The sequence below is a fragment of the Epinephelus moara genome, chromosome 13, assembly GCF_006386435.1.
Source record: "Epinephelus moara isolate mb chromosome 13, YSFRI_EMoa_1.0, whole genome shotgun sequence".
NCBI classification, from domain to species: domain Eukaryota; kingdom Metazoa; phylum Chordata; class Actinopteri; order Perciformes; family Serranidae; genus Epinephelus; species Epinephelus moara.
This window is the reverse complement of record NC_065518.1, coordinates 25,385,874-25,395,935: the sequence shown is the minus strand read 5'-3', so window position 1 is coordinate 25,395,935 and position 10,062 is coordinate 25,385,874. Positions and strand designations below refer to the sequence as shown.

The following is a 10,062-nucleotide window of genomic DNA, read 5'->3' as shown; positions in this document are numbered from 1 at the left end:
TTAGAAAATGTTGGCAGGAAGTGCAGTATTTTCCAAGGTGAGCCCCTCTTCCACACCCACACCCATATCACTTTGCAAAATGCTGTACTTCCTGCAATTATATTCCAATTAATCATATTTCCACATGTGCGTTTTGGCTGAGAAAGTGAACTCCAATGAAAAGTAAAATCAAACTGAAGAAATAAATGCAAGGTATTAAATCATAAGATCAAATCATGACTGAAAAAATGCTACTTTGATAAAATAATGGTCAAAATATGTGCAGACATAAAACAGTGTAAAGAGCACGTGGCTGTCAGCTCTCAGTTTTCCAGTCACACCCAGTTTATGTAATTGCAAGACTTTTAAGGGACTCCAGTATATAGACATAATTTTGAAAAATGGCAATGCTTCTTTTCCTTTGCCAAAATTTAGCTTAACTTTGGAAGCAGAGTATCAGATGGCACAATGAAATGTGTTTTAATTATAGAATTAGATATATATATTTATTATGTTAATTACAGACAAATTATAAGTGATTTCGGACAGCAAGTAAATTGTTTTACTTGATCTAATTCGTAGGACAGCCATAGACCTTTTCATGGGCCCCCACTTGGGCTCTTGAGGCAACTTTTCTTTACTCTTGCTGTGTTCAGACTTGTCATACAAATAAAGTTCTCTTGAAGTGTGACGTAGAGTACACCGACTGCGCATGCGTGTCTACGGTTCGCACGTGAAGCAGACAGCATGGCAGATAAAACACCGGTTGTCTTAGACCGGGCACAGGTAAACGTTTATTTTTTGCTACTTTACATTTAACTCTTTGTAAATATCATGCCGGTTAATAAAAGTTTACGTTACTGTGATAAAAGATATTGTCATGAATCCGCAGCAGCTGTAACGTAGCTAGCATTAGCTAGTCTGTTTGCTAGCTGACTGGATTAGCACCGAAGCTAATTCTGAGTGACACTCAACAAGTCCTTATGACGAGAACTTTGGAAGAAAACTGAAGTTTGTCGGTTTGTTTACAGAGTATTTTATAACTCTGTTTATGTGTGTGTCAGGTGAAAAAGGCCGTCCAGGCTCTGCAGGCTTTCCTGAAAACTAAGTCCACCAGTGATGCCCTGTTTCTGGAAGACGCTCAACCGATCAGCCTGCTCTTCACCCTCTGGATGGTCCCGAGGGAGGCACAGTCCATCCGCATGTGAGTCCACCACACAGAAACATAAACCTGCCTTCATGCCTGACCTATAGCTCACCTGAACCGGTTATATTGATATGTATGTCTCATTCCACCTTCAGTCCCTTGCCCCATGGCCAGCGGCCTGACACAGACGAGGTTTGCCTCTTCACCAGAGATGAGCCCAAAATGACCTCAGACCAGACCCAGAGGTTTTACAAGAAGCTGCTGGAGGAGAAGGGAGTGAAAAACATCACTGAGGTATCTATCAGAGTTCTTATGGACAACTGACAGCTGCTGATGTGGTCATTGTTGCATGAGTGGTTATAGACAAACACAAATGCACTCAAACCACAAACCACCAGTGTTTTACTAGCCAGCACTGACTACATAAGGACCTTCTATTGATGGCAATACATGATTTGTCAAGATTCAAGATTAACTTTATTGTCTCACAAAGTGAGAAATTTGTTCTGGGCCGTTCGCCCATGCTGCAGCCACAACACAGAACATACAATACAATACAACACAATACCAAACATACAATAGATATGCGCATTCCATATCATACAAGGTGCCAAAAAGTGCAAGAAACATGGTGAATTAAGAAATGAATAAATAAAAGAATGAATAAATAACACCTAATAGGTCTAATAAAATGCTAAAATTGTAATAAGTAAAAAATACTAACCTGTGCAAAACAAACAAACGCAAGTCATCTGAGCTCTGGTCTTATCTGACCTTGTTTACCAGCTTTATTGACACAGGAACAAACAAGTTTTTAAATCTGTTCAGTCTGCAGTGAGGAACTCTAAACCTTCTACCAGATGGTAGCAGCTCATACTCGCCATGCATGATGTGTGATGGACTGCATCACATACTATACCTGATCAGACTTTCTAAGACTGCCTTATAAAAAATCAACATAAATCTTTGATCAACACCATGAATTCTCAGACGACGTAGAAAATGCAACCGTTGCTGTAGTCCGCAACAAAGGCTGTCGACGTGTGTGCTCCAGGTGAGTGCGTTGTCAATAAAGACACCCAGATATTTGTATGACTGCACCTGGGCAATGGCTTGGTTGTGGATGACCACGGGCCTGTGGTCACCCACTCCTCGAGGGTCGAACACCATTTCTTCAGTCTTATTCACATTCAGAATAAGGCGGTTATCGTCGCACCACTCAACAAACCTCTGAATTTCCAAAAAGAAGTCAGATATATCATGATTCTTTTTCAACAGTGATACAATTGCAGTGTCGTCTGAGAACTCAATGATGTAACTGTTTGTATAAAAGCTTCTACACGCATCTGTTTACAGAGTGAACAGGACCGGAGAACTCGCGCATCCCTGTGGTGCACCTGTGCTCAGAGTTTTAGTGTCAGATAAAGTTCCATTGACACTGACCCGCTGTCTGCGATTTGTTAAAAACGAAAAGTACCAATTAATAATTAAAGGATCAACATTAAAATCATTTAATCTACTAATTAAAAGATGTGGCTGCAACGTATTAAAAGCTGAACTAAAATCAACCAATAAAAGACGTGCAAATGAGCTAGAATCCTCCAAGTGCTTATTGATAAGATGGGTCACAGCTAAAATGGCATCTTCAGTACTTCTGTTGCACTTGTAAGCAAACATCCCTGTCTCCGGATCAGATCATCCCGTACTCGGTCCTGAGGACGGAGTACAAACCGTATGAAGCCAAGCGCCGTCTGCTGGGGAACTTTGATGTGTTCCTTTCTGACGACCGCATCCGCCGCCGGCTGCCATCCCACCTCGGAAAACATTTCTACGAGAGGAAAAAGTAAGACCTTTTCTTAGTGCTGTCAGAGTTTAACCTTCAATTCCTCTGTATCTTCAAAATAATACCACAGCTAACATGTCTGTTGGGTGTTGACCAAACCAACACTGAGGTTTTCCCAGCTGCCATAGATGCATCCTCACCTCATTTCTGTCTTTCCCAGGGAGCCGCTGTCTGTGAACCTGCAGAGCAAACATCTGGCCAGAGACATCCAGAGAGTCATCCAGGGCACCTACTTGAAGGTCACCAACAAGGGCTGCTGCTGGTGAGATTTGCTCCGCTGCTCTTTGTGTTCCTAATCAAATCTTTATTCTGCTTTATGAAAACATACTGTCTCAACTGTTGCTTCAGCGAGACTGCAAACAATTTCAGTTTCACACAAGTTTTTATGCCTTGTGATGTCAAAAGAATAGCACCTCTTAGCAACCCTGTCGATTCTGTGAAGTGTTTGATACGGGCGTGTGCTGGTGCCATAGAGATTCAATGTAAATCCAGATGGACCTCCTCTCGCTGTGGAGCCTGTCTCTACAACCTTGATACACAATGTATAATGTTCACATGAAATACTACAACACCTGTTTTTACACCACTTGTACTGGTGCTTTTTACAATGTCACCTTAGAGTTTTATTGGGTAACCCTGCGTTATCTTTATGATTGGCCCGTATCGTAGCATGGCGCGTATTGCCCACGCCGGCATGACCGCAGATGAGGTGACAGAAAACATCGAGGCTGCTGTCCAAACAGTGGTGGCCAAACTACGCACGGTGAGTCTCGCTGTCTTGTGTTTTCATTAGAGGTGGTTTAGGCAAAGATTAATTCATTCATGGACTGGGCTGCCATGTCCTGATTATGTATGATATTTGCATGGCTATTAACAGAAAGGACCAGTGATGAAGCTCATCCACATAAAGAGTCAGACGTCAGTGGCCCTGCCCATCTTCACCTCAGACCTGAACCAGCTGAGCGAGCTGGAGAAGATAAAGGAACTGGCTCGCAAGAAAAGGGTGAGAACAAGTTCATCTTGTGTTTGTGTCACAGTTATAGAAATGATGTGTAAAATAACCAGCTCATGTGTTTGTGGATCGCAGGGTGGCAAAGACAAAAAGAAGGCAGAGAAGAACGAGGCAGAGAACACAAAGCAAACCGATGCCACCAGTGAGGGAAAGGAGGAAGAAATCCCACAGCTGGTTCCCATGGCAACACCTATTAAAAAGCCTAAACTGGAGGTCAGTGCTACTCACAGCTGCTAGATTTGAATACCTAAACTAATTTGAATATATCGACTGACTCTAGAGTGTAACGGTACACAAATCAAAGTTTGGTACAGTGGGAAAAACACAAATGCATTATGAACAGTTACTTTTCATTTCTTTTGAGGTAACATTTCACTCCCTGTTAACGTTTACAAACTATTTTCATTATAAAAATTAAGAACATTAAGAACGTGTGGCTGTGCGCACCAGACCATGACTCACGTTCCCTGACTTTTCCATACAGTTACAGAAACCGTCACAGCCCTGATTACGCTGTACTGTTTTAATTTAGAAGACTGGAGACCCTCACTGCCTTTCTTTCTTTGTAGAAGCCATCTAAAGAGAAGCAGCTGGAGAAGGCACCCAAACCTGCTGTAGCAAAGAAGGAAGGAAAAGCACCAAACAAAAAGACCAAGACAGCCGGCAAGACCGACTCCAAAGTAAAAAGAAAAGTGCCTAAAGTGAAATGATTCTCAGCAGAGCATCTTTGCACATTACCCTCTCAACATGGACATTTTACACAGTACACAGCACCGGATCGTTCAGAGAATGGTCAATATGTTCAGTCTGTTTTGTCTGTATTTTTGCTTTTTATGAAGCAGATTATAAACTTTGTTACCCGAAATTATCTTTGGCTATGCTGTGTTCTCTAAATGCTTTGTAATAACAGGCCTTTTTCACAGGTGGAACTAATGTTGTAAACTCGGGCTCTGTTGAGTGTATCAATAAGCCATGTCAGTGAGCCATCATACACAGAGGCCCTGAAACATTCTATTCTTAGATGCATCACTGTTGATGCAGAAATGTCAATAACAAAAAATTAAAAAATTGCGTGTAAGTTGTGATTGCCTGTGACAGTTTTATAAGACCTGGATGTTCCCCAAGGCTGAACCAGTTGGAAGGTGAAATTTACTGGACCTAAATATGGTTATCGTATTTACATTCTAAGCAAGGCTACTTTAGGACTTAAGTTTTGGTGAGGATGGCTGAGTGTAAACAGCCACAAACTGATACAATCTGACCCACACCCCCTGGCTTAAAAGGGACCTACACCCACTTTCAAAGTTCATTCATGTTATTCTTGTGATCTAAGACAGTCCAAACACATTAATAACTCCCAAATCGCTCCCAAAAGTGATGTCATATGGTATAAAGTCTGGAGCTGCTCCACTGACAATGAATGGTAAGATGTTCTTGATGACACTGAGAGCACCCAGCAGAATGTTCCGAGTATATGGGTACATTTTCTATCTTACATCTGAGAACACTACGACAGAATAAAGCTCATTTGGGTGTGAAAAAATAAAACGTTATGTGGGTCCACAAAATTAGTCTCCCATTCATTTTCTTCGGAGCAGCTCCAGACTTGCTGGATGACATCGCAAGTTTGAGACTTATGTAGTGGAATGTTCGATTTAGGTGGCGTTCCCTTTTAAAAGCCAGCAAATTGAGGCATTTGTACAAAGTCTCATCTGTATGTTACTACTACTGTATTAATTAAAGATAATGGAAGTAAATTCTTGTTTAATTATGGATCATTACAAATCCGCTGTTTGAAAAGTAGCTTGTAGTCACACTGAGGAAAACTAAATCTTGTATAGGGATCAATAATTTTGATACGTAAATAATTTGTAACCACAGCATAGCCCTTTGCATCAGAATCAAATCATGAGGTGCCTAGATTTTCCCACCCATATAAAGTATTCTTGTGGTTTTCCTGCTATGTCAAAATGTCTATGAATCACACCTAGTGAATGTGGTGATTTATGAGCTACTTCGGTTACTATTTACTGAATGGGATGTCCCAAATGCTGGGAATTTAGGTGTTGTTCTTGATGTGACAGAAAAATACTACTCCTTAACATTTCGGCTTTTTGACCTTTTATTTTAAAGCACTAGTTCTCAACATGGGAGTCCGGACCCCACTAGTGGTCATCATAGCTTCACAGGGTGTCACAAGGCTTTCTCGATTTTACAGGGTGTTAGAAGACTTTTTAAAAATATAAAAATAGGCCTATATCTCAGCATTTCATTTATTTCTGTGAGGAAAACTAAATCAAATTGTTTTTAAACTTAAGTTATTCAAGATACAAACTTATAATCTCACAGGATAGGGGCACAGTAAAGACCTGAACATCCTCATAATCAAAAGAGAAAGAATTGTATAAAAAGTTCTTAAAATATGAGGAAATCTGATGTGATATTCACAGGAAGTAATCTGCTCAAAATTAATTCAAATTGCTTGTTTTACACAAACTTCCTGCAGCTACTGCGTTTACTATTTGAGTTGATCGTACAGTTAATCAGCTGTTCTGTACTGTTACTGTTATGCATTGAATACAGTATAAATTTTCATAAAATATGTCACTTATGGTTTGTAAGTTTACTCAATGACAGAAAAGGGGTCCCTCAAGGAAAAGGTTGGCAAACACTGTTTTAGGGTATTTGTACCTATCAGATGATGCTTAGGAGAAGTCATTCTTGTCAGGATGAAAGAGATAATACAGATATATTTAATCATCCCTGATTCATGCAAAGTTCGAGTAACACCCAGTATGTTATGGATCCTCCTAGTATGAATCATGAATATCATGATTTTGCAGAATGACTCACTGATCATAAATAGAATAATGACATTTTCAGCGTTTGCGACTAAATGATTTTCAATCTACTTTAGGTTTTTTAAAAACAGTACAGTAAACTTTACATCTTCAACACTTGGTTTCAACTCAGCAGTGCTTCATTTTAAGATCTTATCCAAGAGCATCACCATCAGGCAGCACAGAAAATTATATTGTTTCACACACTTAATAAATATGGACTGTTTAAACACCTTCTGTGTACCTAAAGTGCACCAGCCTCAAGGCCTGTTTGCTCTTGGTGTATTTAGCCATCAGAGCTGTGCATGTATAGCTGCCAGCTGTATCAGATGACATGCCTATTGTTAATGAGAGTATACTCCGACTTGTTCAGCTGCTGCCTGCTACTCACATGGCACATCCCCTACAGTATGAGCCTCTGCATCTTCACGACTCCTTCGTGTCCTCGAGACGCCAAACATACATCCTACACACAATCTGATCTGAAAAATTAAGATAGGAATTTATCTGTAGACGGTATATTTGTTTTGGAGGTATAATGCAACAAGATGGTCACTGAGTGGCCAGCCAATCGGTGGTGATGATTTGGTTGTCAACAGGTGGGCTGAGTCTGTCTTTTGCATCCAAGCCCTCCCTCTGCTGTGTGGGTGTGGTGGGCCATCTGGAATTACAGTGTTCACGGGTTACTGGGCAGGAGAATGAGAGATGCATCATGCGGACACTCTCGTTGATCATACAGAGGATATAGCTCCTGCATATGAGTGTTGGGAGGCAGCTGCATTGATTTCGACAGGGACTGGCTGAGCAGACGGGACGAGCTGAGGGAGAGCTATGGATGTTCAGCGTCTGGTGTTTGCATTATTCATGTATTAAAGGTTCTCAGAGGGGAGAGACAGAGCGGGAACAGACATTGTTCTGTGAAGCATCCATGGAAGCAATTGGAGAAACTTCATTTCCAGATGACTCTGGGAGCCAAAGCCTGTGTCCAGACCCTCACGCAGGCGCTGCTGTGGCCCCGGGCTGGGCCCACCTCCACAAACCCATCATTGTGATGGTGATGGGATCTCTGATGTGCGCTGCAGGCGGACTCCTCTTCCTCCTCCAGTCATTAGGGGTGATTGAGTCATCCAGCTCCGTGGCCTCGGCCTGCCTGTCCATAGGTCTGATGTTCGTCGTGATGGGACTTGTTTGGATCCCCATACTGAAGGAGAAGCAGAGGCGGAAGTGGTACAGCCAGGGGGCTCGAATAGAAGTGACTTTATAATGTGGAAGTGGTTGTTTTTGTCAGTGATGATGCAACTTCTTTTGAAACATCCAATGCAGTCACAGAGCTGGTGTGGTTCTTGCTGATAACCGCTTGCGTACATTGCACTTTGACCACTGCAGGTTATTTCATGTTGAGTCAATGAGGATTGCACTTCACTGTCCTGCTGATACACATCTGGACTAACTTTTGTCTTGTTTGGAGGATCTTCACTTGCACCATGTCCACATCTGTACAGGTAGAGCCAGTCATGGAGAGAAGGTATGAAGGAGTCGGCCGCTGCAAGTGCTCGTTCTGGTTCGCAGTGGCCCACGACATACTCGGTGTCTTCATCATGATGGTGGGAGTGTTCGGAGGGCTGGTTATCCACGATCTGTTCATCTACGCGGGGGCTATCATCATCTTCCTCAGCCTGATCTGGTGGGTGTTCTGGTACTCCGGGAACATCGACGTGCCGCCTGAAGAGCTGGAGGATGATGTGGGCCTGATCAAGCTGAAGAACCACGGACTCAGCCGGGTGGTGAGGCGCGTGTCCGACCGCCTCTCCAGCAGGATCAGGAACTCTTTCAGAAGGAGCGGCCCATCCATCAAAGCAGACCCCGCAGTTAACAACAGACCTTCAAACACTGGTTCAGAGGTGCCACTCTCCACTATCTATGACGCCACCATGGTCTCATCTAAAGAACTTGTCAGAGAGACATTGTCAATATGAACTACCCCATTACAGACTGTGAATGACACACAGAGACACTGAACCTGAACTTATTTGTTTCCTTTGCTTGTCAGTTTGAAAGGGATTTTGTGTTTGTTCTGCTAACACACACTAGTAATCATTAGACAGCATTTAAGTCTTGCCTAGATAGCATCCACATGTTCTTATCTCGCTGATAAGATGTAAACTTTGCACACCATAACAGTGTTGCAGATGGCTCTGATTTACAGCATGCTCATCAGTTACTAGTCTGTCATCGTAAAGTCATGTGTGGTTGATTCAGAGACCTTACAGAGAAGGGATGTAGTAACTGTAAATAGAAAAAAAGGTTGTAACAAGAGATTTGCTACGATGAGACTGACTCTTATTTGGATAATGTGTGACCTGAATACTTTTTTTTGTACTAGGACAGCAGTGGAAATTAACCAAAAGCAGCAAGTTTACTTATTTATTTCATGTATAACATTAAACTGAAACCTTATAATTTTTGTTGTATCACATGTCAAATAGATAAAGTACAGCTCAGTTTCAAAATTCAACCACTAGATGTCGTCTGTCTCTAGCTTCACTCCCTTAGGTTTCCATTCTCTCCCAAACAATTTTGTGTTATGAATGAATATGTGAATATATTTGAGTACTGTGCAGGTACATTTCCTGCTTTTGCAAGGCAAAGTGAAAACAGCTCTTCAGTTATAACCTGTGCACACACATCAATTTGTGTCCAGGAGAAGTCCAAAATAAACATGTTTTTCCTCTTCCCTGTAGTGCTATTTATCAGTCTGCTGAATGTTGGAGATATCGGCCATAGAGATGTCTGCCTTTTCTTAAATATAATGGAACTAGATGGCACTCAGCTTGTGGTGCTCAAAGCTCCAAGCAGTTTTATGTGGGAACTATTTTCTTTCTACCTAACTACACCTGCTAACTGTATCACTGTGCAGAAGGAAGCGTGCATCTACTCATGGATGAGAGGCTCATGCTTGTTAAAGCGTGAGATGTAAACATTAATAGCATCCTCCTCAACTGAGGTGTAATGTTAGCTAGCTCAGTGGTGCTAGGTGAGCTAGCAGTAGATGCACGCTTCCTTCTGCGCAGTGACACGGTTGGTGGATCAAGTTCAATAGAAGGAAAGTAGTTCCTACATGAAACTGCTCACAACAAGGTCTGTGGATTATCTCGAGTAACTAGGTCATAATTTATGGGAAGAGACATTGCTGTTGAGTTTTACAAATGTATTTTTTGTGCTTCAAGAGAAGGCAGACATC

General features: G+C 41.9%; 2 protein-coding genes and 1 non-coding gene across 3 annotated transcripts; all 3 read left to right on the top strand.

The window, feature by feature from the left end:
- Positions 1 to 653: 653 nt before the first annotated feature.
- Positions 654 to 4,849, top strand: rsl1d1 (ribosomal L1 domain containing 1). The gene is made up of 9 exons (XM_050059257.1): positions 654 to 765; positions 1,044 to 1,183; positions 1,282 to 1,420; positions 2,821 to 2,969; positions 3,130 to 3,231; positions 3,639 to 3,732; positions 3,847 to 3,972; positions 4,057 to 4,194; positions 4,551 to 4,849. Exons 1-9 carry the CDS (start codon positions 727 to 729, stop codon positions 4,689 to 4,691), a joined length of 1,068 nt encoding a protein of 355 aa, XP_049915214.1. The 5' UTR covers positions 654 to 726; the 3' UTR covers positions 4,692 to 4,849.
- LOC126400356 (small nucleolar RNA SNORA55) lies at positions 3,379 to 3,510 on the top strand. Its single transcript, XR_007570963.1, has one exon. It is a non-coding gene; the product is annotated as a small nucleolar RNA SNORA55 (small nucleolar RNA).
- Positions 4,850 to 8,167: 3,318 nt separating the features above from the next.
- Positions 8,168 to 9,554, top strand: LOC126399379 (transmembrane protein 238-like). Its single transcript, XM_050059267.1, has one exon. It carries the CDS (start codon positions 8,306 to 8,308, stop codon positions 8,795 to 8,797), a length of 492 nt encoding a protein of 163 aa, XP_049915224.1. The 5' UTR covers positions 8,168 to 8,305; the 3' UTR covers positions 8,798 to 9,554.
- Positions 9,555 to 10,062: the final 508 nt, after the last annotated feature.